Raw genomic sequence first — 27,982 nt, forward strand, 5'->3', positions numbered from 1 at the left:
TGAATCTACCACAGGTGGACTCCAATCAAGGTGTAGAAACACCTCACAGACGATCAACAGAAATTGGAAGAACCTGAGCTACATTTCAAGTGGAAAAAGGGTCTGAATACTTATGTCAATGTGGTATTTCAGTTGTTTTCTTTCTTTTAAAATAGCTAATTATTCTGTTTTTGCTGATGAGGGAAAATTAATTGAACATAAAATGCAAAAACAAGTGGATTCGCTACATATATAACCAGAGGAATGGTTGTTCTGTGCAGGTCCCAGTGTGAATGTGAGGATGTGCATGAATTCAAAGAGAGGTGTCCCGAACAAAAAACAGCATAGTCCGCAAATCTTTTCGTAGAGAGTGATGACCCCTCGTCCACTTTTTACTGTACATACTGTAAATGCTGCACTATATACAGACATTATGCAAGACTTGGGCAACACAGAAGCATATGTACAGTATGGTCATTCACTAAGGAGAGAGAGGCATTACAAACTGCTGTGACTCGTGGTAAAACCTAACAGAACTAAATATACACAACATTGAATAGATACTGATAAACCTGAAGGTTTATAGTTGTTTAAATAATAATAATAAAACCAAAAAACCCACAAGAAATACATGACCTTTCTCTACTTTTTACGTGCTTACAAACATCTGACAAGTGAAAATAATTACATCTCAACAAATTCTTTGGATCAGTTTGAACTATTCTCAAACTGCCATCCCACTGTATAACCTGACACAGTTTGGTCCCATTTACAGACAACAGACCTGGGTCAGATAAACATCTCAAAAACATCTGACGTCACATTATCTCGCTTGACCGAGAATGCGTTCCTTCCCATTTAAAAGGCCAAAAAATGTGTGCTTTTAGTATTCAGCACATGGATGCTGACATCTTCTCCCAATCAGCTGCTCGTTTTTACAATAAGTCCGGCGCGGTGAGAATGTGGTATGAGGTCCTTCTCAAACCCCCTCCTGCTGTTGCACTGAACTTAATATAAAGGGTCCACTGTTGTATAAGGAGGGACCCACATTAGACTGATGTGAGCTGCTCGACTGTTGCTTGGTAACTTCTGGGTTCTTTTGTCAGCTGGTCGTTAGGACTTTAGACATCTTGCCATGGCAACCATACGTAGGACAGTGCCGAGTGTTAAAAACCAGCACTGCTCAGCTCCAGACAAGAGGCACGGAAGCCAAACAAGTTAAAAAAAGCTACGCTTGTGGTCTCCATTTAATCGGATCTTCAATGCATTTTGTCAACCACAAATGATCCAATAGAAGCCGATCCTCAAATGCTTTACTTTAACGATTCCATCAAAGTTTTTGATGACGTCCAATGCTGTGTAAGCCACTGAAGCTGATTCACATTGAACTTGTTTATAGCACTTGGTACCATGTTATAGTCTGCTTTCTCTCATCAGCTTATTTTTTAAATGTCACGTAAACGAAAAACCTGGTTTGGTTCAGAGCACTGAACACCAGGAATGGGTTCTTAACTGAAGTTGATTATAGTGTGATGTAATAACCAGTAAGTACTTAGCCACAACCACTGAAGCATCTCAATACTCAAATACCCAGTCTGACTATTCACCTACATGCTAATAAGAGAACAGGACACACAGAAGATGGCTTCTTTTCCCATCCTGCTTCATCCTCTGCACGATACTCAACTAACAGTCAACATCTACCAGCTTCTGGCCGCAGGTTGCTGGTCATCTCTCCGCCTGGTTGCAGCCACGAAACAACAGAACATAAGAGAACCGAAACAAACACAGAGCTGTCAATCAACATTTCTGGTTCAACTGTATCATAATAACACAACATTTAAAACAAAATTAAAACATTTCTGCTGCGGCCTTTTTGTTCAATAAAACAGGCAGCAATGTCAAAAAACAACAATAACAAAACTTCACAAGACAATCTATACCTCATGAAAAACAATAGCATTGTTCTCCCAGCAAAGCTTTATATCCTGACAGTGTGCTGCAAACAAAGCTAAATGATATGAAACATATTTCATATGCCTTCATATATTTGAAAAGTCACCAAAGCAGTGAAGTCAGAATGAACACATCACGGGAAATATTAAAACCATACATCTCAAATCGTGAGTGACCTCCAGAATAATTTTCTTTACTCATTGCTGTGTCATAGAAATACTTCCTTCCCTTTTAATTCTTTACCTCACGCTCATTGAATCCATGGACTTTGAGCATTTTGTCATTTGAAGCCTGATTTTCTGTTCAAATCAATTTAACCGGCTTAACGGAGATGTTCTCTCAGTTTCCTCTGGACCATAAAATAGAGGCTCATTCAACAGAGTGTCACAAAAGTAAATGCTAATGGTGGGAGAATACCTGTAAATCTGTAAAAAAAAAAAAAAAAAAAAAAAAATACCTGAGCAAATCAACATCCTATTACAATTCAAGAGAAGTTTACTGTTTTGTTGACACAAGGTTTCAAGAGCATATGATTATGTTTTCAACGGTATGGGACCAGAAATATTTCAAACTTAATTAATGAAACTGTAACTGTAGGTTTCTGGGAGGCTGACGTGTTCTTTTAAATAACATTACTGACGTCTAAAAATCTAAAATATCATTGTCTTCAATCAGGGTTGCCTTAAATTAGAGCCAACACAGTCCATGTGCAAATAAAAGGATTTCTAGTGTTCCTCTTGCAGGGAGAAGCTCCCACCGATTCTGATGCAAATGAACAAAGCACAACATCGGCAAACTGATGAGTCCAACAAAATAACAACACAAACACAGTCAATATTATCTTTTGACATCAGAACTCATTTGTTGACAATCCAGTTTCCTCCAAAGTCTAATCCACAACCACATAATGCGTGTGTTGTGGTAGTTGTGACAGATAGCCAACGTCACTGATAGTCTACGTGTGTTTGTGTGTGTGTTAGTGTGTGTGTGTGTGTGTGTGTGTGTGTGTGTGTGTGTGTGTACACAGGCTGGTCACTCCAGGCCGAAGCCTTCAGCGTTGGAGATGGCGATGGTGAGTTTGTGCTTGAGCTCCTTCCTGGTTCGATAAGGAGGCAGACAGATCTGATTAAAGCAGGTGTGAGAGATCGGCAACCTGCAGAGAGAAAAACAGAGAGAGAGGGAGAGAGGGGGAGAGAGAGAGAGAGAGAGAGAGAGAGAGAGAGAGAGAGAGAGAGAGAGAGAGAGAGAGAGAGAGAGAGAGAGAGAGAGAGAGAGAGGGGGAGAGAGAGAGAGAGAGGGAGGGAAATGAGTCATTAAAATCATAACTTTGATGCATCTTGAAACCTCAACCTCAAAGTTATTTTAACCACAAGTCAGTAATAAAAATAAAAAAGCCTGGTCAAAGTAAGATGTTTGTGATGGTTTAGGGAATGCATTATGTATATGATGGTCCTCATAGGTATAGAAAGACAAACGTGTGTGTGTGTGGGCGTAAAACAATTGCGGTGGGGCCGCTCTTCCCTTCCCTGACCCAGATTCGGTGGGTTTTATCTCCTGCAGTTTGTGATAACAATCACTTCAGTGCAATCCACAGAGAAGAGAGAGAGAGAGCGGTAGACGTGTCAAAACGTATCTGCAGATATCTGTGAGGCAACACAGGCAACTCACAGATATCTGCAGACATCACACTTCAGTTTGATTTCAGATAATAGAATCAGAGGGAGGAGACAGAAAGTTATTTGAGTCCTGGAGGGTTTGTCATGACTTTTTGTCATATTCCGTCGTCCAAAGGTTGTGTGTATGATATTACAAGTTATGTGTAAAGGCCTTTACACACTGGGGGTGTGACAAATACGCAACACAAAAACGTGAAATACTTGCCTGTGAATATTTGACATAAAAACTATTCATAAAGGAAGCGAAGCAAATTTGCGAAAATCGTAATACCCTTTTTTCAATAAAAGCCTTAAATAGATTAATGCAGACAGGAGGACAAGCTACCAGGATCCTATTGACCCAGAGCAGCGCCTGGCAGTCTGAGGTTTGTTGTTGTATAGCCTAAACAACTATAAGCTATTTTATTGAGTTTCCTTTTATCAAAATGCTCCGAGGAACGCAGCGTATAGGTCTAGGGCTTTTATTGTGAAAGGTAAGAATGGAAGAGGTGGATCTGGACTGCGCTGCCTCTGTCAAGGTTTAAAGGAGTAATAAAGTTGGTCATCTTGTGACAGACCGAGCCTCTGTGCTGTTGTACAATATAGTGTATGTGCTGGATATGTCCTTTCCACACAAAGAGATTGGTTGATGCCTTTATTGACAGTGTGCAAGCTCGGAAAAATAAAATAACCCTCCCTAAGGCAAAAAATGACATTACAAAAGAAGTTGTGTTCAGTGTATAAGAAAGTAAGAGATGCATTTCCAGTATCTTTCAGGGCCACTGTGTCAACAGATTCTTTTAATGTACTTTCAAAGTTGTCGGTGACAAAACTGAGTTGTGGTCTAAACTTCTGGAACCGTACCAGTCCGTTGGAACGTCGATCTTGGAGATTTTGAAGTTCAGGTCGGCCATTCCTCCGACGGGAACGCGGTCACTTCCTGTGGCGAAGTGGAGGAGCTTCTTCTGTAGCTCCAGAGGGAAGGCCAACACCACATCCCAGAAACACCTGGTACAACACAAAAACATGTGCATTGCATCAGCTGACACGAGGCCTCGGTGTGACCTGGGACCTGAGAGCTGCAGGCACATCGCCTTTTTGACCTCCAGTGTGACCTGGAGCTTTCCAAACAAATGTGCTTTTTGAAAACAGTAAAATGGAAGATTGTACTGTGAACAAGGAAAAGCTTTCCACAACCAGGATGTTTGCATGGAAATAGTTTTAAAAATGATAGGATGAGAAACAAACAGGCGACATGTAGACAAACACGCACATAGACAGTATTGAAGTTGTGTAACAGGCCTGCAGCTGCTTGCTGTCAGCTTTCAGCAACACACTGATTAACTTTATCCGAGGCTGACAAGTGTTGGCTTGCCTTCCTTCCATACTGCATGAAACAAAAGGACATCTCTATGTGTGTGCGTGTGTGTGAGAGAGCTATTTCCTGCTACAAAATGAATGCCTTGCATGCAAACATTTGCAGCTTAAACCAAAGGTTAGTCAATCATCACTGACTTTCACTTGATTATTTGAAATACTTTTTTTTTTTTTTCCAGTATCAAGCAGCAATGCAAGACAGTGGAGCTGAGCATCACCAATATTTTGATTTGCATATTTTGTTTAAATAATATGAGCTCAAAAAATATGACACCTAGGCCACCTTTCTGAACACTTCAATAATGGTATTTATTTTTCTGGAGTGGTGACCCCTTGTTTGTAAATGCACAAATTGAATAAAAAAAAAATATATATATTTAAAACAAATAATACAATAAAGTAAATGTGTGATGTTCAAAAAATGTCATAGAATTTGCCATTTTTAATGAGCAGACTGTCCTCACCACCAAACATTTGTCAGACAGCGACTTAACCTCCACCACACAGTGGGCTCAGTCCGTCCAATAGAAGAAAAAGGTTTTGTAAATGCGTGTATTGGAGTCTATTGAACGAAAGTGTGAGGCGGCTTGACTCACTGTACCAGCAGTGAGTGAGTTGTGAGCTGGCAAGTACGGGCCTCTTACCGTACGGTGGTCTCGGTCTTGCTGTACCCTTCATACTGAGCCGCTTTCTGCAGAGCGCTCATGTCGAGCTCTGGACTCCCGCACACCAACATCTCCACCTCCTCCGGCCGCAGCAACTGCAAGAACAAGAGAAAAATAATAAAGACACCCTACTGACAGCAAACACCTCAAACGCCTTTTCCTCATGTCATTAAAGAAAATAAAGTAAACTACTGCAATAACAAACATTGTGACCAGCCGCCCTGCTGAATGGGGCCAGGTGCGTAAAGTGGAGGGGCCCTTTCCCCACTTCCTAACCCCTACTTCCTGCGCCCTTGCTGGGACCACACACATCTTCAAACGTGTGTTCGTAACTGTTGTCATTATCTCATGTGACAATAATTAGACAACGTAAAATGACATCACAGAAAAATATGCGCAACATAACATTACATAAAACAACTTAATGTCCCATACAAAAACAATGTATGTTAAAATTGTAAAACAAGTTATTGTGTAGTATGAAGCAAGCTGGAGCCAAGCGGAGGCATGTTATGAAATCAGCTGGACGGACGCAACATCGGACTACAGAGCAGAATTTCCTCTGAAACACGACCGCAGTCTAAAGCAACAATTGACCGGCGCAAGAAAATATCACGCAAGAGCGACACAACCGGTAAATCAGCAGAGGCAACAGGAAGTTCTGCTTCATGTTTTTCAGCTGATAACAGAAAATGTGTCAAACTGTCAAAAAGTCATCTTCACGGGGGTTTTCAGGAGTGACATTTGTTTTCATCATTTTAACGTTTAAAATACCAACACATCTCGGTACAAAGATGGTTCATTTTACATTGGAAAACTTGATGTCTTCTGGAAGTTCAAACTCATAGTGAAGGACACGAGCTGGACCTGAGACCATCTTCAGGGCCCGTCTAGTAAAGCGTATTGCAGTAGTGTCTCACCCGTGAAGCATTCTTTTGTGGAAAACCAGAAGACACGCCCCTAACACCCAGTATGGCCTTGGTTGTGCTGTCTGACCAAGATCATTAGCCAAAAAAAAAATCCACAGCCGTGTTGCCACAACCACAGCCCGAAAATGAACAACCGCACCTACATCAAACCACACCCACAAATAAAATAAAATGACAGGCATGCCTCGTCGCATCCTGCCAGACAATGTGACTATATGATCGGGTGCAAACCGAAGAGACATCCAGACACAAAAAATAAAAAAACAGTGGCATGTAAGCCAAAGAGCAGAGGTGTGCACACACAAACACACACACACACACACACACACACACACACACACACACACACACACACACACACACACACACAGACACACATTATATCATGCAAATATAAATAGGTAGCTACTTAAGAGTGATGTGTGTATATTTTTGTATTTAATTTTATATTTACATTTATTTATTTTGAGCCTCAATGTTAGCTTCAATGTGTTCAAATTAATGATCAACTTCAAATGCAAACAGGACTTAGGAAAGTTGTTTTTCCAAACTGTGGGGGGAAGAGAAGGCAGGTCAAAGCAGGACTTATTGTCTGCACAGCTGAGAGTGAGACTTGTCCTCTCTGTGTCTGTCCCAGCAGGTCAGATCAGGCTGTCCCTTCTCTGACCCAGATTCAGGCTCTCAGCTGATAGACGGCAGTCAAACTGCACATTTGTCCGTCTTATCTGCAGTCTGACTTTATTTCACCGTGTTCCCTCTGCTGCCGAGCAGATCGGAGGTGTGACTCCCGACAAAAAGCCCTTTTAATAACAACGTGCACACAGTCGCGCATAGATCACTGCCAACTTGACTGTTCAACCTTCAACTTCAAACTATGTGGGCCAGGACCCAAAAGATCGCTCTGGTCTTTTTTTAGCAGTCTTTGTTGTGTTAAAGTTAATTTCACCACGACTACTGATAATAGTAATCCATAGTTATAATTTGTATTTTTCACATTTAACTTACATATAAATAATGTAGGTATTCTAAGGTACTACTACAAGTAAAGTAAAAAGCAGATTTATAAAAACAAAGGAAGGAATAAATAATAAATAAATATATACATCGTAATATTGTTAACAATAAGGCCACTCACACTACGTCAACAACGATGCTCTGCAACAAACAATCTGTTTTGCAATTTTAATAATGAATCTTGCTGGACATAATAAGCTCTTAAGATACATGTTAGTGACAATTGTAAGTGACAAATATATATATATATATATATATATATATATATATATATACACAGCATATATATATATATATATATATATATATAGCTGTTGAGGCTTTCAGGGTCAAGTGTCAATCACGGGGTCTAGGACCTCCTGAGACTCTCTGTATTTAACACACTGATAGCAATAAATCTTATTTATAGTCTTTAAAGAGATTATAGATACCAAAAAAACAAAAACAAGCCAAGTCACATGACAACTCTGTGTGAGCACTTGAAAGGAATGGCAGAATGTGACATTATATTTGCGGACAGGATGCATGTTGTGGATTTTGTACTGTGTACATTTGGGACCCTCTGGGATCTTTGACCCTCATCAGGGGCCCTGGAGTTCAATACACAACAACACGAGCAGCGTTTCATCAGGGAGAGATAACCTTTGACTAAGGACGAAGACAAACAGAGTTTACTGCCTGAGCTCCATTTTTGGGCAAATGTCTTTGTCCGCGATGGAGGAGGAGAAGGAAAATGAATGTAAAAGTTCAAATTCACAAATGTGTGTTCTCTAAATTCCTACTAAAACAAAACAGTGTCTCAATAAATGAAAATTCTCACTGTTGCTACACAGGAACAGATATGTGTCATATGGGTCCAAATGTTGTTCCAGGAAATGTATATTCACAGTTTTTGTGTTTCAGTTTCAGTACAAAGAGAGAGTTAGTTTATCTCAATATCTCCTGTTTCTAGAAAAGATGCAATGACGTCTGTTCATCTAGATATTGATAAAATAATCAGACCTAAAAATGAATGTACCACATGTTTTATATTTTTGACTGATGCAACGCCACTGTTTTTGACAGGGTTGATACAGTCGGATACACTGTAAATGATGTGAGGGGGTAAAGGAGTGAATATCAAATCCTCTCCAGTCTGTGACCATCACTGTTCATTCTGACTAGAACTCAAACGATACTAGATTTCTGAGGCCAATACCGGTTAATTCACAATTAATAATGCGTCTAAGATGTATTGAGCGTGACAGTTTACAGGAAAATACTCTTTTCAGTCCTCTTTGACTCAACGACAGTGTTTTAAAAAGATACCTTGCAGCTTGGTGTCACACAGAACCAATGTATTACTCTAAGTATATAAACATCTACTGATAACTCTGTCATAACCAACAATACGCCAGTGATATTGGCCATGAGGATCTGTTTCGTGTCATTTTGAAACTCTCATGCTGCTCTCTCTAAGGATATGGAAAGCCAGTTTTGCCATGACTTGTTACCTGTGTTGTTTGTGACGCTGTCCCAAAGAGAGCTTACTGCTACTGTACATGGATGCTATTGCATTTTCATATTGAATGTCAGGCAATGTCCTGCCACTGACATACACTGAGAAGCATTTTTGTCTGCAATGAGAAACTGGAGGGACTGACGAATGGAAAGTTTGCGTGTGATATTTCTTTAACAAACAAGTAAGTCTCTACTTTGTCATTACACACACACACACACACACACACACACACACACACACACACACACACACACTGTGAACTCACCATGAGCGCGTCAGAGGCACACACACTGTGGAAGCCGTGGTAGAAGGCAGCGAACTGTTTATAGATGGATTTATTTAGCAGGAAGTCGACGTAGAGTTGGACATACTCTGTGGAGACAGAAGGAACACAACAGAGTGATTTTCAATATTCCATTACAAACTTTTACCCATTCACTCTCCACTCACGGCCCTTCAGTTTAACACACAGAGGGACATTGGGCACAGAGCTGGACCTGGAAAATGAGGTTTAATGAGAGAAATAAAGTTGACGTTCTCAGCTCGACTCTGTCCTCTTACTAAGAACAAAGAAGCTTTTGAGCTGAGGTAGGTTTCTGCGTTCTGTGAAGTCAAACAGCACACGAGGAGGATTCAAACAGTTGCTGTGGATTACACTGTACTGGACACACTGTACAGACAAAGTGGCATCAAGAAGAGAGTGGGTGGCTGACCCTGTCGTGAACAAGCGGGGGAATAATTTCCAATGGGGATGAAGCTCTACGAAATCATACTTTTTGGCCCCTCACTTTTGTAGTTTTAGGGTGATTTTCCACATAAGAGTACTTCATGGGTGAGAGACCAATGCATTACAGTTTACTAGACAGGCTATGAAGAAGAAAAAAGGTGCAGCTGGTCTCAGATTTAAGCAATTGCCATGTTTGTCAGTAGAACTGTGTGTCTGTTTGGACCATCTGCTCTTTAATGCATTGTGGAGCCGGTGGTCTGTGTGCCAATGAGCAAGAAACACGCTCATTGCTGAGAATCTTCAGTGAGGACTCACCCTTCCTGTTCTGCTTGGTGACAGGAATTTTGTCTCCTCCAGCCTTCAGGTTGTGGGATTTAACCACGCCCATTTCCTCCTGGAAGACCTGCAAAACACACACAAAAAGTATGTCACATAGGGGATTAGGAACTTGATTGAAGACTTTCATCGTTTAAATTATATAACAATGGTAAATGACAGCAGGCTACCATGGGAGGTGACCTGACCATCAGGAGCAATATGGAGTTCAGAACCAGAAGTGACAAGAGAGGAAGTACAACCGAACACTGAACAAGACATTTTTTGAAGGCAACTAAAATGTTAAAAATAACTTTAATGAACTGAAACCACACTGTTAAAGGGTTAAAGTCGTAAGTTGAAAACACAGACAACACAGGCAACCCAGGCCGGATAAATCTGTCGTAGCGACCTGTCAATCACAAGGTAGCCACGCCCTTAAGCATACCCTGCTTTATCATCTATTTTACTCTAAATGGACCATAATGTACTAAATGAACATCATGCTGTATTGAAGAAGACTAGAAACTAGCGATTGAGACCTTAAACTCATGTTTACAATGTTTACTGAGGTAATAAATCGAGTGAAAAGTGGAGTAATAGACTTCCATACAATCTGACTTCTTTTTGCAAACAAAGGATTCGCCCCCTGCTGGCCATTAGAGAGAATGCAAGTTTAAGGGACTAAGGCACTTCAAACAAGTTATGATGTGTGTGAGCATTAAATGTGCTCTAGCTTCATATTTAAAACTGATTGTAGGTTTCTATCAATAATTTTTTCATCTTGATTTCACGTCTGTCCGTCCAGGGAGAGGGATCTCTCCACCGTTGCTCTTCCTGAGGTTTCTCATTTGTTTCCCATGTTATAGGTTTAACAGCGAGGATCTATGGGCAGAGTTTTTTGTGTGCTGTACGGATCACATTACATTACAGCCATTTAGCAGACGCTTTTATCCAAAGTGATTTACAATACCGTATTTTTCGGACTATAAGGCGCACTTAAAATCCTTAAATTTTCTCAAAAGTTGACAGTGCGCCTTATAATCCAGTGCGCCTTATGTATGGTTACTTGTTGTGCTTATTGATCGATTTTATGTGGTACAATGCGCTCAAAAATCTGTCGAAATGTGTAAGTACGACTTTGGTAAGCAACGAAGCCGCTCCGCTCAATGGATATTCGGAGCATTACGGTACGCTGTGTCACTACCTGATTGGCCCCGTAACAGGAATGTAATGTCTAAACTAAAAGTCAAAATCGATCAATAAGCACAACAAGTAACCATCGGTCGCAACCGTCGTCCGAGCTTTCACGAAAGCTGGAATCATCACTGAACAGCCAAGTACCGATAACAGCAACAAGACTGACTCGGAAAATGACGAGAGGGATTCGGGCATTCTTGATGCCGAAATCGCACAGCTGTTTCACTCAGACACTGAAGATGAAGAATTCGATGGATTTGTGGAAGAGGAATGAATCGATAAGTGAGTGTATTTTTCTGTACCGGTATTTGTTGTTACAACTGAGTTGAATAAAGTTTGATTTACCGGACTGTGTTGTTTTGCTTAATGCGCCTTATAATCCGGTGCGGTTTATGTGTGAACATAGACACGTTAATTCACAGTGCGCCTTATAATCCGGTGCGCCTTATAGTCCAAAAAATACGGTAAGTGCATTCAACATTGGATTGTAAAGCCCCTTGAAGAAAATGTGTGACATTGGGCTATACAAATATAACTTGAATATAACTTGATTTCCCAAAATGTGTGCCAATGTGCTATATACAGTAAATAAAGTCTGGGTTTAGGGTTATAATTAGGTTAAGGTTATGGTGAGCAGCTAAAGGGAATAAATTATCTAAGTCAGGGCTCTTGCAAGTACAGCAGTACAAACTAATATGTGTGCAAAAAATAGAGGGGTATATATATATATATATATAGTAAAAGAGACACACATTGATGAACAAACATACAGAAAAAGTAAGGAGACAGTGAGTAAGAGAAATGACAGAGAGAGTGATCCAGCTTACTGCAGGTCAGCGGGTTTATCTGTTCCACAGTGGCGTGACTGTGACCAGCATATAGCTCACAGTCAGCTCACACTGTGGGTAAACATAACACCTCCATTCAAGCTTTAACATAATGTTTCTTCTCATATATGTTCCAGCTCCATGTGTAACCTCAGCTGCACCATAAAGTGTTCCATTATATCTGGTTGCTACGCTCAGAGGCAGAGAGCAGCCTGGTCGGACAAGCCTGCTTCATAAAACATGCTGATGTCATGTAATGTGAAACCTAGCATGAGGAACTTTTAAGAAGGTCCAGTGTGTAGGATTTAGCAGTGAGGTTGCAGATCGCAACCAACTGAAACTTCTCTTGTGGGCCAAGCATGTCGTAGAACTACGGAGGCGTACGCAATAACCAGAATGTCCCTCTCTAGAGTTTGTCCGTTCTGGGCTACCGTAGAAACACGGCGGTGCAGCATGTCGGACTCCGTGAAGAGGAGCCACTACCTATGTCTATAGAAACAGCTCTTTCTAAGGTCACAAAAACACAATGACTGTTATTCTCAGGGGACAACAGAACACAGATAATCATTGTGTATTTAGTTTCAAGTGGTTAAGGTGAGCAGTTGGTCAGCATTCCTGGACTGGTCTGTAGCTGATAATCAGTACACATATCTAACCAGGAAGTTGAACATTTTTGGGGAACTTTTTGCAGTCAACTGAGTCTGCAGCGCTTGTTTGTACAGATGTAACTCATATTATCGGCAAAATCATAATCCGAAGGTCTTCATTTATTATCGTTCAATCAATACCTAAACAATAATAAGTTTCCATTTTCTTAAAAATCGGTGGTCATCCATTATCCATAAAACATAATTAGGGCTGGGTATTGATATTTAAAAATGTTTTGCATACAAAATAATGCTGTTTTTGACATTTTGACATATTTTACTAACATACTAACTTTGCTTCTTTAAAATACAGTTTAAAATTGGCAATATCATGATTTAAATCAAGAACTACAGTTTTCTGTTTAAAGAGTAAATCAACTAAATTATGAATCCAACACGCACCCCCAGCCAGGCTATTACAGCAAAGCAAGGAGATGCTCGGATTACAATACACACAGAGAGTGAGAGTGACTTCATTCTCGGCTGAGGTGGACATTTCCCCACCATATCTGCACATGGACAATAGTTGTTTGCTGCTATAATAACGCTCTGAACATCGTTTGAAGATCCTAAAAGTACTAATTTTGCCCAAATCCTGGTTAATTTATCCTATCCATTTTTTTGTTAGAATAAGTATAATATTTGGAACCAAACATACCGAAAACATACATTTTTATGATGAAATAAATCTGCTGAATGATGTAAGTGGGACCGATCCAGATTACCTTCTGGTCTAGAATTAACTTTATTAATATCACGCAGCAGTGACAGCAGTCACAGCAGTCTGTCAGCACCGTCAGACGTGCCGAGACACTGTAATTGTGACATCTGTGGTGTGTGTGTGTGTGTGTGTGTGCACCCTGACTTTTAACAAAGTCCCTTGAAGATGTACTCCAACTTTTCTCACATCATTAACAACAGTGGTTCTAAAATAAAAATAAAAACCTGATAAATTAGTAATGATTCGTTAAACAGTTTATCAAGCATACTGGTAAGGCGAAACTGAAACCTTAATGATGCGACAACAAAGATGATCCTATTCCTTCCTGGTTTCCCTCATGTAAGTGACATTCTTCTAACCATTGTTGTGCTTTTATGCATTAAAATAGAGTATAAACGCATGGGACAGACAAACTCTTTCTTTTGCTATTGCCAAATTCAAACGGCCCGTTCATCATGAACCTCCTGCCCAAGCTTTAAATGTATCTTGATACCTGGAACATGAGGTAGAAGTCCTCCTCTACATTTCCCTCGTAGCTCAGCAGCTCTCCCAAACCATGAGCCAGCTCCTGCAACGGAAAAAAAAACAAAACAGTTCAGGATCAGGACAAATACAGTGATGGGATTAACAGGTTACTAGATTCAGTCCCAGAACATCTGAGTGCATGACAATAAGTGTCTGCTCTCCAAGAGCACCTCATGTTTTCAGTGTATAGACTTTGTCTCTTTACAAGAGAGGTGTCTAATGAGGAAAGCGGCTTTCAGACCAATGAAGGTTGGTTTTGATCAAGTTTCTCAAAATCCACTTCATGTTAGATATGAAACAGCTTCTGACAGAACACCAAACTAAGAACAAGCTGTCTGAAATGCTCATTGCCTGATGTCTGGGCTCATATTTAACACATCATTCTGTCACTATTTCAGTTAGTGAATACCAGGACACACTTCAGCCAAGAAGCAAAGCTCCACTTGGTTGTACAGATTGATGTATCTGATGAATAACGTTCTGGTACTATGCTTGTCCTGGGTCACGCTAACTTCAGGCCTCATGTTTCATATCCCGTGTGTGTGTGTGTGTGTGTGTGTGTGTGTGTGTGTGTGTGTGTGTGTGTGTGTGTGTGGTGTTGTCGACCTTCACAGTGGGAAAGGTTTTGGACATGAAACAGCTTGAGGATCAAGTAACTTTGAGCGAGTGTCAAAAGAAAGTTCAGGATCTTTCCCTTGCTGTTGCATAATACAGTAGAAGTGTTCTATCTGTCACACAGAGAGCCTCTGTTACAAAGTGAGGACAGAAAGTAAAAGAAAACTATTTTCACTAAGTTGCAGACTAGAACTGTCGGACCCTGCAGCAGGTGTGTGGGGTTACAATGCCTCGCTCAAACACACCGGAGTCTTTGTTAGCAAGTGCATACAGAGCATGGTTTTCTGTCTGAAAATACTCAAATTGTTACATATCGCAGCATCAAAACTAATTTTTGTTCGACAAAAGGTTTTCTTCAAACTGCATCGACTCACGGGTATCATGACCTAAGGACACTCAGCATCCAATGTGCTACAATTTGGTGGCGCTGTAACAATTAACTTTACATTTTGGCTTCTAACTTTTGAACAGCAAGTCTCCCAGGTATTGTGAGTCCGGACAAATCCCAGTTGCATCTACATTTTCTGCCATTTTGAATTGTGTCCAAATTGTTTTTTTCTACTCCTCCCACATATTTTGAGCAGTTGTCACCAAATTTGTCTCTGGACGAAGCGAAAGTAACTGCTTTGGATTTTTAGTGTTCCTTACAATTTGGCTATAGCTGGCACTCATAGTTTGCTCAAATGCTGGAGGCAGGGCATTTAACAAAAAAAATGTCATATCGCCAACACTTTTTGCTATTGAGACGATAGGATGTCTGAGTGTCCAAATGATGTGCCATTAAGTGGTGCTGGAGCAGAATCATCTTATAATAATGGAAAGGAATCTCCGTATATCTGTCTGTGTCTTTGTATGTATGTATGTATGTATGTATGTATGTATGTATGTGTGTATGTATGTATGTATGTGTGTATGTATGTATGTGTGTACGTATGTATGTATGTACGTATGTGTGTATGTATGTATGTATGTATGTATGTATGTATGTATGTGTGTATGTGTGTATGTATGTATGTATGTATGTATGTATGTATGTGTGTATGTATGTATGTATGTATGTGTGTATGTATGTATGTATGTGTGTATGTATGTATGTGTGTATGTATGTATGTGTGTATGTATGTATGTGTGTATGTATGTATGTGTGTATGTATGTATGTATGTATGTATGTATGTATGTGTGTATGTATGTATGTATGTATGTATGTATGTGTGTATGTGTGTATGTATGTATGTATGTATGTATGTATGTGTGTATGTATGTATGTATGTATGTATGTATGTATGTGTGTATGTATGTATGTATGTATGTATGTATGTGTGTATGTATGTATGTATGTATGTGTGTATGTATGTATGTATGTATGTATGTATGTACTGGACTAGTATAATCCAAAATGTGTTCACAAACCTCTTTTTCAGATGCACACTTTGCTTCACTATCAAATCACAACGCAAAGCACTCTGCCTGTGTCTGTGTCCCTGAGACATACATGATGTGAGTACAGTGTGTACTGTACTGCTGGGATGTATACATTGGCAGACATGAGTGGGATTGAAAATGATTGCGGAGAGAGAAACAGAGGGAAGTGATGAATGTGCTTCACATCTGGGAACACTCAACAATTCAGACTAAACGTTCTAACTCTTTGTTACATCTATGTATTGTTAAATGTGAACTTTTTCTAAACAAACACTCTATAGGGTGTTTAACTCTGCTAATTCAACGCCGTGAAAAAAAAAAAAAAAAAAGACATGCTTAAAAATAATTAAAAGAACGTCCAGTTGAAAAAGTGCTGTCAAGGTTGATTCAAAGTTAACAAAACAAAATATACTATCTGGTGGGAGACCATGTGAAGTTAAATTTAGACTTTGTAAAGACCACCATTAAGGGATCATGGGAGGTGAGAGTGAACATAGAGGGATGAACAGTTGAACTCTGGCTCTCTCTAGTGACAGCACAGAGAACTGCAACACGTAGATAATAAAGAAATGTGCTGTGGGTGAATTTTGGTTGAGTTTTCTTTTTAAAGTTTTGGGGTTTCTACTGCCCCAATAAAACATGCATCAACAAGCAAAAAAATAAAAAGTGCGCCGATGCTGATTCATAGCAAATGTACCCTCCAGTTAAACCTTAGTCTTACATTTGAGGTCGTATCTCGTCACACATTCAAAACACAATTTTTGAACACTGTCTGGAATTCAAACTCCTGACATGTCAACCTGAGACACATACCGGCATGATCTGCTGCAGGTCGTCCAGGGTGGTGTTTGCCATGCCGACAAGGGCATTTTGGTCACACGGCACAGTGGGTGGAGTGAGGAGCTTCCTGTCGGAGGACACATAAAGATTTGAGTAAATGTCTCTGTCCTGAAAAATCAGAGCTGCTGCTTGTTCTTATCTGATTAGTGCGGCAGTCCGCAGAGAAAATACTGTCAAGGTATGACAAACACACACACACACACACACACACACACACACACACACACACACACACACACACACACACACACTTACCTGTAACAGTAGAGGGGGAAGTGGATGTCCAGAGCAATGCTGTTGTAAACTGCTAAGCCCATCAGCTGATAACACAACAGGTTAAGGAGGAAGTAACTATCGACGTCAAATCGGGCCAGGTGCGTACAATTTCCTTCCCCTGTCGTGTGGCCTCGCTAGGTCCACACCCCTCTTCAAATTCAACCTTCATTTCGATGTCAACTACACACTTGTAAAGTTTCTTGACCGCGTCTTGCACTGTCCACAGACATCTGGCAACGTACTCAAAACCGCTTCTGTTGGTAGCCCCCGCTGCAGAAGGTGTCTCGAGCACCACATTACGCCACGATGACAATCACACACAGACTCACAAGATGAAAACAATACCAGTAACACGCTGTCGAGTGTGGTAACAATCACCAGGAGTCTTCGTAGCTCGTAGCAGCCCCATAAAGCCCCATCAACTAACCTACAATTCATGAGCTCAGTTTTTACTATGAGGTTACATGATGTCATTCTGACAGCAGCGTGACTTACCGCCTCTTAAAACAACCAAATCCTTTGATCAACGATCAAAACTAGATGTTAAAGAGCTGGATCGTTTAGGAGAACTTTGACTGCATCACTAGAACAGCCACCATCTTTAATCGTTGTCATCCTCCACCTGATAGGTCAGATGAGGTTCTGATGGGGCATCTCTGGCTCGAGAGTGAACTTAACAAATTACCTTCCAGTTCAACAGGAGATACTCCTTTTTATGGAAAGGAAACTTTAGAAAGATGATTCAGACGGAAGTAAATGTCAGCAAAAAAACAAAACAAGACTGATAGCTGGTGGAAAGGACGTTAACACGGCTTCTATATGAAGACATGGAGACTAACATCGATAACACACAGCTGGAGTGAAGACCAGCTTGTCTACTGGTGTTCAGTCTGAAACTCTCAGTGTAAAATCTGAACTCATGGTTCATTGGAGAGACCTTGTGTGAAAAAAGACCAGTCAGTCTTTCAGTCTTTAGCCAGAGTTTAATACAGGCGGAATGACTTCAGTGTGTGTGTGTTGAGTTCATGTACTGAACATCCCATCCACCTGTAGTATTTTCTTTTGTTTTTATGTTCAAAGGGTGGTGGCGTCTCACTCACACACACACACACACACACACACACACACACACACACACACACACACACACACACACACACACACACGCCACATGTGGTGACCATATGTGGTGTAATTGTATGTGTAGGTTGAGTGTGTCTGAGAACTGAACGCTACTGATTACAGGTAGGTGACACACACACACACACACACACACACACACACACACACACACACACACACACACACACACACACACACACACACATCGACATGAAAATAAACATCCACTGCTATTACCACAAGGTCATTATGAAGTCAAAAACACACACACACACACACACACACACAGATATCAAAGAGAGTGTAACAGAAAAGCATTTAGAGGCCCTCTTTCATATATCTCCACTTTATGGGACAGGCATGAATAAAGCTCTCTCTCTCTCTTTTTCTCTTTTTCTCTTTTTCTCTCTCTCTCTCTCTATTCATGGTCGCTCTGTTTCACATTATCTTTCTGTCTGTTTTTCTACTTCACTTCCCACTTTCTTCTATTTGCCAGCCCGTTCCTTTCATTTATTCATGCTTCATTGGTGCGACAGCTCAAAACAACAAACTGAGAAAAACAGATTCTGCAACAATATCATGCAGATATGAAGGTTACAAAAAAGATTAAAAAAATAAACGATAAACGACCTTATCAACAAAATTTCCAACAAAATTGCAAACTGACCAAGAATCAGCCCGGAGCCTCCTTAATGCTGTAGTATGGTGAAGTTTCCCACTGTGCACACTTGGTAATGCATGTGGGTCTTAATCCTTACACAGTGCTGAGACCAACTTTTAGTCTACAGATTAAGAGAAGCTGTGTGGTTCACAGATAGCGAGACATGATGACGACTTGCTTTGCAGCTATATTTCTATCAAAATATCAGCGCTGAATATTAAATCATTTTTATGTCAAAACTAAAAGATCAGTGCAAATGCAGTCTAATACAGTAAGTTTAAGGGTTTTAAAACCATCTTTTCAGACTTTTTCTGACATTAAGGCTCGTACACAGAACCATAGGCCTAGACTTTATCAATCTGATAATAGTTTCAGACCTGAATCTACACGATATTTCATGAATCTGGTCCTACGTGACCCGTACTTGCAATTATCTAATCCTCACAGTCCAGCCTCAACAAATTGCTCTCTACCAAACTTCCCATCACCTGCCCTTCCCCTGTTTGTTGTTCAAAGCTGCGATTGCCAAACTTCCCTGAGGCCCCAAAAAGCCTCAGGTTCACTCTGCCGCAGTTGATTTGTACTAATTGAATTCATGTGATTTTGTTTGACAAAATGCCTTTATTGTTGTTATTATGTTCATGAGTTAGCTTACCTTCTTTTAGCACCGTTCCTTTTTTGTTCTGATGTTTTATTGCAGTTTTACTTAATAACGTTGAAACCCTGTTCTCCATTATTTAAGATGCCATTGTGCCTACATATTGCATATTCCCAAATGAAGGTGATCAGTCAAAATACCACACAGCAAACCCGCGACTGTGTAATATTGCAGCATAGGAATAATGCACACGCTGCACAAAGACGCAGGGAAACCGGGCAGCTGCTACGCCTCAGTCTCATCTCTGTACTGTCTCTCTCACTTCATGTCCCACTTTGTCTCTCTTCGTCTCTGCTTTCTCATCAATGTTTGTTCTTTCATGTTTACTTTTGTTTATAGTCTTTCCATCTTTCTCTGTTACATATTTTCTCTCCACCACTTCCTTTTCATCTTCATAGTGACGCAACACTACCGTGACGACTAAACAGGAACTATGGCGATTGATGAATTAGCTCTTAGCGTGCGCACACATGTGGAAAATGCATGGAACACCCAGGAGCGCGCGCGCGCACACACACACACACACACACACACACACACACACACACACACAAGAACCTGGCGAGGAACACGCAGCTATTAGGTTATATAACCTTTTGACAGTTCCCAGCTGGCCAGTAACTAAGGCTGAAGTGCTGGATCGTTCTCTATACACACACACACACACACACACACACACACACACACACACACACACACACACACACATATATACTGTACTGTATAGATAGACACTCTCTCACACACACACACACACACACACACATGAAAGTACATAAAGTACATTTTACAAAAGCAGGAACAACAGCAGAGCTACCCTGCAGTATTTGAAGCTACACAAGAGAAAGTCCTGTGAATGTTTGAAAGAAACGTAATCTTCGATTTCTGTCCACCTGACAACCATTTGTAATTAAGTACTGTAAGTTTCTAATGAATGCCGGTACAAATGGAGTAGTTATTGTAAGTGTCGGGCAAAATAGACTCATTTCCTGTTAAAACAAGCTGCAAGTGGAGGAAAAAATGTGCAGCTGTCTGAGGTATTATGTGCTAAAGCTGGACACAACCCTGTCTGTGAGAAATTACACATGCATATTGTTATCAAACAGGATATACTGTTGAAGGAAAAATAATGCCACCACATTATGTTTTTTACTAACATAATAAGGAAATGTAATTGGCAAAAAAAAATAAAAATGTGTTGGATTAAAGCTGGACTAAAGCTTAGATTCCTGACAATTCATTGTCTGTGCAGAGCCCGGCAGGTCTCAGGTGCACATGATTTGCTATCAGTATTTTGCGTTACAAATGGGGAATGTATACTTTTAATTTCTGAATCAACATGCTATGCAGGCTGCTGGTTTAAAGTCCATGTAATGCATGCACTGCTGAAGCTTCAGGACTCTACTTCAAAGAAAAGAGGAAAAAGAAAGGAGAGAAAACGCTGTAGATTTGAAATCAGTCTTATTCTAAGATGAAAAACCACGAATAGCAAGCAGCTTGTTTAGCGTTGGCTAGCTTGAGCAAACGTCTGTACAGTCAGTGCTCTGGCTCTTTGTAGTATAAACTATCTACATCCACTTTAAATACCACATTACTAACATTGCTAGCGGCATCTGAAGACGTTTTTTAAAAGAAATTTCGAACTGCGAATGTCTTCTACAAACACTCAGTTTGCGTTTAAACTGTTTTAACTCATTTCTTATGTAAGAGTTTGTGGGTGTGAAATTACTGAGGCCGTCTTGTTGTGGAGAAATGTTTCAGTTTCAAACCCTGTCTGTTTTATTTCATATTTAAAAAGGCGATATATAATAGTTTGCGATACATCTGTTCAGTGTGCAGATTTACAGCCTGGAAACACACATTAAAGTATCTCTTTCTCCTCTGTGGTTCGAAATAGAAGAGCGTTAAAGTGCAGATTCTGAGATTTGGGGAGGGAGTATAAGAGTAGAGAACGTATGTAGGTGTGTGTGTGTGTGTGTGTGTGTGTGTGTGTGTCTGAACATCCCAAAAACACTGCAGTTTTGTCTGGGAGACATATAAGCTGTGAAACCACTGGAGAACTTTGAATATAATTGAGGAACATTAAAATGCTAATGTGGCCTGTTTGTGCAGACGCTAAGCTACTCTTGATGGGAAAAAAGTCAAAAATGTACAAAACAAACAAATTGTAACACCTAAACATACATCCATGGCTAAAAAACAATCTCTCATACTTTATTTTACTAAGAATATACAACCCACAGTCTCCGTGAAGACAGTGTGTGCTTCATCTAATGTGTTTTGTTTCTTTACTAAAGGATACAGTCCCGACCAACTGGAACTCAGAATAGTTGTCACACTTCCAACTGCTGAACCAATGGCAGCGCGAGTCCTTCATGTAGGTAAACATCCCTGAAAAAAAACAGAATCAGGTTTAGCACATTTCTGGTGGTTAACAAATCAATAAAGCCTGGACGAATAGACTGACAAGGGAAGGAGACGAGGAGAGATGGAGGCAAGGTAGGAAACAGTTGACAAGAAGGACGATAGCCTTGAAGGATGGATGGAAAGATCAACCAAACCTATAGAGCAACACTGACAAGAAATCTTCATGGTCACTTGTAGTGAAGAGCAGGTAGTTGAAGCGATCCAGCTGTGACTGAGAGAAACAGCAGCAGTCTGTTCTGAGCGGAGACAAGCATCTGGACCGCTCACATCTCTGAACACCAGAAACTGACACCACTTCACGCATAAAAGAGCCTGTGTGTGTGTGTGTGTGTGTACACCTGCATGTGTGCAGCTTAGTGTGTGTGTGTGTGTGTGTGTGTGTGTGTGTGTGTGTGTGTGAGGCAGAGCCGGGGCTTTCCCTGTGCTGCTAATGAGGGGAACACAGCTTTCATTGAGTGTGTTGCTTTGGGCCGGCGTCCCCTGGAACCAAAAACACAGACGACCGCAGAAAGACGGGAAGACGATGGAAAGAACAACTCGAAGAGAGGAGAGAGAGAGAGAGACACAGATAAAAAGTAGGAGAGAGAGAGAGAGAGAGAGAGAGAGAGAGAGTAGAGGCAGATACAGACTCGGTTTCCATTCAAGTATTTTTATGCAGACTTCAATGTACTGGAGGAGAAAGGCAATTCTTGGAGAAAATTCTGCATCAATATTGTAAAATGGTTTTTCATCATGACGTTAGAAATATTGGAGCAACAGTGATGGAAACACACTTGTTGAATAAAAAGGGAGAAAGCTGTTCACTCACATTTCATATAAATTTGGATTTGGATTAAAATGAAGTCTCCAAGTCCCAGTCGTGTATGCGGTGTGACTCCGCCAAATCACACACTACCACATCAGCATATTCCGTTCTCAAAGTCAGGTATACTTTTCCAAATATTTTTGAATATTTCGTACTACTCTTATTTATCGGCATAAAGTACATCCACCCCAACTGTGCTCTCCCGCAGCAGGATTTCTGGGCGCGTTTAAGGATGACAAAGAGTGTCATAAATGCAAAGCAACAAACATTCTTGCATATTGAAAAAAATGCTTTTTTTCAGATCAGAAAACATGTCTATGCCTCATTCTAGCTGGAATATTTCACCATTTCATGTTCATTAAGTTTAGATTTACTCTTCTGTAAGCACCAATGGGCTTGGGAATATGAGCCAAAAAGTATAGGGATTAGTGGAAATTATTGGGAGACATATTTTTGGTTTTGGTCTTCAGAATAATGTCATAATAATTGTCATGTTTAGGTATAAACACGACTGGACAACCAGGATATAATGGACTTCAGCGGTGACCCAGCCAACAGTTGTTTGGAACATGCTGAACTCATGAGGTGGATTGTGCTGCATGAGTGGTTTGAGATATGAAAGTTTTGCAGATTCAATACTCAAAAGATCCATTTTTGGTTTGTTTCTTTTAAAAAGTCAGGATTAGAGAGGCTCAAAGACAAACGGATTAAAGGACGAGAGAAGAAGACAGGGAGGGAAAAGAGACAAGGGCACACAAACATAGTGACACAGATATGGAGATAATTAGAGTCAGGCCGTCTGTAAAGACAGGAGAGTAAACTGAAAAGAGAAACAGACGGAGAGAAGACAGTCATAACAGGAGCCGCTCCGGTTTCCAAAACCAACACTGACCGCTTTTCTCAGCCATCTGACACTTATTCCTGCTGCCGCTTTCGCAACCTGAAAACTCTCAGCGCTTGTCCACAGAGACCATCTAATAAAAAATGCAGTTCCATTTTCTTTTCCGCTTGTTTACAGTAAAATTACGGCTCCACTTTCCATTGACTTTGCATCAAACTGGATTTCCCACCAGAATCGTGTCGTTATCTGTAGTTCTCTGTTGATAGATCTCAGCTTTTCCATGTTCTTTATTCACATTGGTTAAGGCTGTTTTATGGACACCGTTTATACAAGTAAGAATAACCTCTAATAAGACCACCGCGTGGTGTGCGGTGTCAGCTGAAGGGCCTCTGTGCTACACTCTGTGCTACACTCTGCGCTACACTCTAGACAGCCTGGTGGAAGTGGAAGTGCGTCTCACCGTAGTCTGTGTGGAAGATCTGTCGCACCAGCAGCAGGAACCACTCCTTTGTCAGGCCGCCCATGTCCAGCCCCGCCTCCCCGACAAACGTCACCCGCAGCTTCTTTTTCAGGTCACACCGCTTCCTCGTCAGCTATAGAGACACAACATAAGATCAATAAAAAAAAATAAAAATAAAAAAAAAAATAAAAAAAAAAAAAAATATATATATATATATATATATATATATATATATATATATTTTCTTTTTATATAACAAAAACTATCACATAGCTGTTTCATTAAAACCTCAGAGTATAAAAAAAATGTTTTTGATCCTTTATTGCTAAACTTATCCAGGCCAAAAAGGACAAAACCACGAGGACCATCTTAGAGCTAAAGACGTTTGGGCTGAATCTTACTTCTTGAAGAAACTAACATTTAACATCACTTAGACTTAGATTTGAGGGTTCACGTGAGATTTATAGTTCGGTTTATAGTTCGGTTTATAGTTCGGTTTATAGTTCGGTTTAGGTCAGACTGAGCGTCTGAGGTCGACACATGAATGGTTCTGCATTTTCACCGCCCTCTCTGTGTTCCCGGACCACACATTTTGCCAGTTTTTTTTCTCTCATAACAAAACAATTTAAAAAAAATATATTTTTGATTGTCCTCAAAACCTCATAAGGTCCTAAAATTCCCAGTTGCCACGCACAACATTTGTCCCGGTCCCCTGGTAATATGAGTCCTGTGCGAATAGTGCTTTAAACTGCTAATTCAATTTGTTTAATTAAAAAATGTGTTTGGCACTGGACCAGCTGATTGGCAAAAACATAAAAACAACCACTGTTCTACATTATCTCAGAACGTGTCCGAGAACGCAGAAGTGTTTCATACAGTATTTCAAATCTCAAACAAGCTAATTGGTCGCTCCAGCTTCCTGACAGGAGGAAGGCGAGTTTGAAATGGAAAAGAAAAACACATGTTCATGTTTGTTGACGTAGAAGTTCAAAACATATTCACCGTGCATCCCTTAAACACCTGTGAACACACGCTTACGTTTGCCCCGAGAGACGGAATTAACTTCTCACGCATAAAATAATGAATTCTCTGCGGAGGAAACGTGACTCTTTTTGTTCATTATTATTTTCCATATACATAGGGAGCCCTTGCTATGTAATACTGCTTTAATGAGTACCTTGTATTATATTATATTGTATTGAAGTGAGTGTGTGTGTGTGTGTGTGTGTGTGTGTGTGTGTGTGTGTGTGTGTGTGTGTGTGTGTGTGTACTGACCTCATCCAGTGAGTCGCTGAGGAGTTGTGCTCGTCGTACTTTAATGTTGAGGAACAGAAGGTTCATGTCCACTCTCTGCCTGCGAGAAACCTTACTGACCAGGCTTTGCTGTGAAACACACACACACACACACACACACACACACACACACACACACAATTAAAGTGTGTGGACATGCATTTGTTGCTTGCGTACATTGTTGCACATTTTGCCTGATTTCTAGGTTTACTGCGTCTATGTTACTGTACTTCTACGGGCCTTGTCAATAAGGAAAGTGAGGTCCTCGCTTCTACAAAACAGTTGAACACCGGCATAAGATTAAGGGTTAGGGTCTTAAATGTATTATTTAAATGAGGTACAAAACATGTTTGCACATGTGTGTGAGAGTGTGTGTGTGTGTGTGTGTGTGTTGTGTGTCTCACCCTGGCCTGACTGATCATCTGTTGCTCAGAGTCTTTCTGGATGATGGCTTTCTTCACCACTGTCGAAAGGATGAAGGGAAACTGACAGAAGGAGAACCTGAGGGAGGACGAGAAGAAATATGAAAAGTTAATCAACCTGAAAACACTTCATTCTTGACCAACTCTCAAGTGTATTTTTAAAATCATAAGCTTTAAAAAAAAAATGAGCAGTGCTCTGAAATCTACACCCGAAATGAGCAGAATTCCCCACCACACCAGCCAGGAACTTTTAGAGCCGATCGTCTGAACTGTTAACTCTGGATCCATTTCCTTTATCAGACGTTAACGAGCCGTGACTCAGCGTGAAACAGACTTTGCGGCTTCTGGAACTGTTTCCACCATTCTGGACAAAGTGCAGCTGTGTGGGAACGTTACTTCGTCCCCGCACAGGCAGAGATACTTGGTCTGACTTCCAGGAATCTTCAGAAGGAGCTAACATCCCTCTTGTAGTGAGTCAAGCTAGTGTGTTGACACATCTGTTGGCATTTCTGGTCCTTATTAGCGAGAGCAGGGACACTTTTCCTAGGAAAAAGTCACTACACACCATCTGTTCCACGGCCCCGTTATTTAAAATCCATCTATGTTTACAAAAGCTCTGTCTCCTTGAACATTTCACACAAGCAACACATCTATTATACAGGCAGGGTGACTTTTCTATGGACAATCAAACAACATTTCAGTCAACGAAGCAGAAATTGGTTTTAGTTTGTAAAGTATTAGAGACATTCTTGACACATTCAGTCATATTCATAAAAGTCAGTAGCTGGAAAAGTCATTTAAACTGGATAGGCAAAGAGACAGACACACTTTATCTGACCTATTTGAGTTGCCGTAGTTCTGCCAGGTCCTGTACTCCTCCATGAAGTCTATGTGCTCCAGAGTGATGTTGTAGAAGTCGGTGAAAGGCATGATGGGAGTAGTGGAGACACTGTTGGCTGCATCTGAGGACGGGAATAGAAGAAGGAAAGTCAATTGTGACAAAATGATCTGTTGTGTGTGTGTGTGTGTGTGTGTGTGTGTGTGTGTGTGTGTGTGTGTGTGTGTGTGTGTGTCTCACTGAATAGGCCGAGCACTTTGGTAGCAGAGGGAATCCACCAGGAGCACTTGGCCAGAGGAGGAAGTTCGTCTGGTTCTGCAGGAAACAGTCGGGTGGAGATGAACTGCAGGAGGCGCTCTACCGGCTGCCTGAAACGCCTCGCCGACACCCTGACACACACACACACACACACACACACACACACACACACACACACACACAGTTATTGGTTAACATCAGCAGCTTGGCAGAGGCAAAACTACACAAATTGCACATACCCTGAAATACACACACATGCACAAAAATAGACAGTTCAAGAGAGAAAAATAGCGGCGTTGGATGAAGAGATTTGGGTTTTTGGATCCGAGAAGAACCAAACAGAACTTGTAATTTAGAGCAGTTAGCTTGTAAATCATGACCACATAGAGGATGCATTCTTCAGGGCTCCTTCTTAAGGCTGAGAGAGTAAAGGGTAAAGGATGGCTTACATTTCTAATCGTAGGCTGTGTGTCAACTTTTAAAAGTTTTAAGGTTTGATTAAACGGGCTGGCAGTTGATAACCTTTTCCAAAATACAGAAATGTTGCAGTTTTTCTTCCAGGCTGGGTAGCGATGCCACACACATGCCATCCAACTGTCTGATCAGGGCTGGACAGTAATACGGTATTATAAAGAGGTGTCACGATTCTCCAAATCTACCATTAGATTTCCTAATCAAACAGTTCTACAAACGTTTTTTTAACACTGACGGCTGCGTCATTGTTAGACTACGGAGTGTTGATTCGTACAGATCAACAGACGCCCTGACAACTGTCATAATCATTTTCAAATGTAGCATTATATGCTTTTGGCCCAGTGGTGACAGTTCAATAACTTTAACAGTGTTAAAGTAGGCGGCTGGGGTGGAAAGAAAAAAAAAATACTGGGAAAAGAACATTCCTGCTTTTGACATCAGAGGAGGAAATCGAAAGTTCATTTCAGCGATTAACGATTTAGAATGAAAATCTTTACGCCCCGCTGCTGTATATGCAGCATATATGAAAGT

At 40.7% G+C, this 27,982-nt stretch overlaps 1 protein-coding gene across 1 annotated transcript in view; it reads right to left on the reverse strand.

Annotated features, from left to right (window-relative positions):
* Positions 1 to 335: 335 nt before the first annotated feature.
* The window catches only part of hectd2 (HECT domain containing 2), a 43,272-nt gene continuing 15,625 nt past the window's right edge, over positions 336 to 27,982 (reverse strand). The window contains exons 9-22 of the mRNA XM_068731868.1: positions 26,960 to 27,108; positions 26,720 to 26,843; positions 25,864 to 25,960; positions 25,442 to 25,549; positions 24,167 to 24,299; positions 21,936 to 22,024; positions 17,172 to 17,236; positions 16,890 to 16,983; positions 14,007 to 14,081; positions 10,119 to 10,206; positions 9,342 to 9,448; positions 5,612 to 5,727; positions 4,455 to 4,598; positions 336 to 3,088 (exon numbers count right to left, since the gene is read on the reverse strand). Of these exons, the coding sequence (XP_068587969.1) occupies positions 2,968 to 3,088; positions 4,455 to 4,598; positions 5,612 to 5,727; positions 9,342 to 9,448; positions 10,119 to 10,206; positions 14,007 to 14,081; positions 16,890 to 16,983; positions 17,172 to 17,236; positions 21,936 to 22,024; positions 24,167 to 24,299; positions 25,442 to 25,549; positions 25,864 to 25,960; positions 26,720 to 26,843; positions 26,960 to 27,108 (1,510 nt within the window). The 3' untranslated portion in view covers positions 336 to 2,967. The remainder of the gene's footprint in view (positions 3,089 to 4,454; positions 4,599 to 5,611; positions 5,728 to 9,341; positions 9,449 to 10,118; positions 10,207 to 14,006; positions 14,082 to 16,889; positions 16,984 to 17,171; positions 17,237 to 21,935; positions 22,025 to 24,166; positions 24,300 to 25,441; positions 25,550 to 25,863; positions 25,961 to 26,719; positions 26,844 to 26,959; positions 27,109 to 27,982) is intronic.

The sequence above is a fragment of the Cebidichthys violaceus genome, unplaced genomic scaffold (genome assembly GCF_023349555.1).
Source record: "Cebidichthys violaceus isolate CVI_PGR_0920_01 unplaced genomic scaffold, fCebVio1.0.p SCAF_54, whole genome shotgun sequence".
Lineage (NCBI taxonomy): Eukaryota > Metazoa > Chordata > Actinopteri > Perciformes > Stichaeidae > Cebidichthys > Cebidichthys violaceus.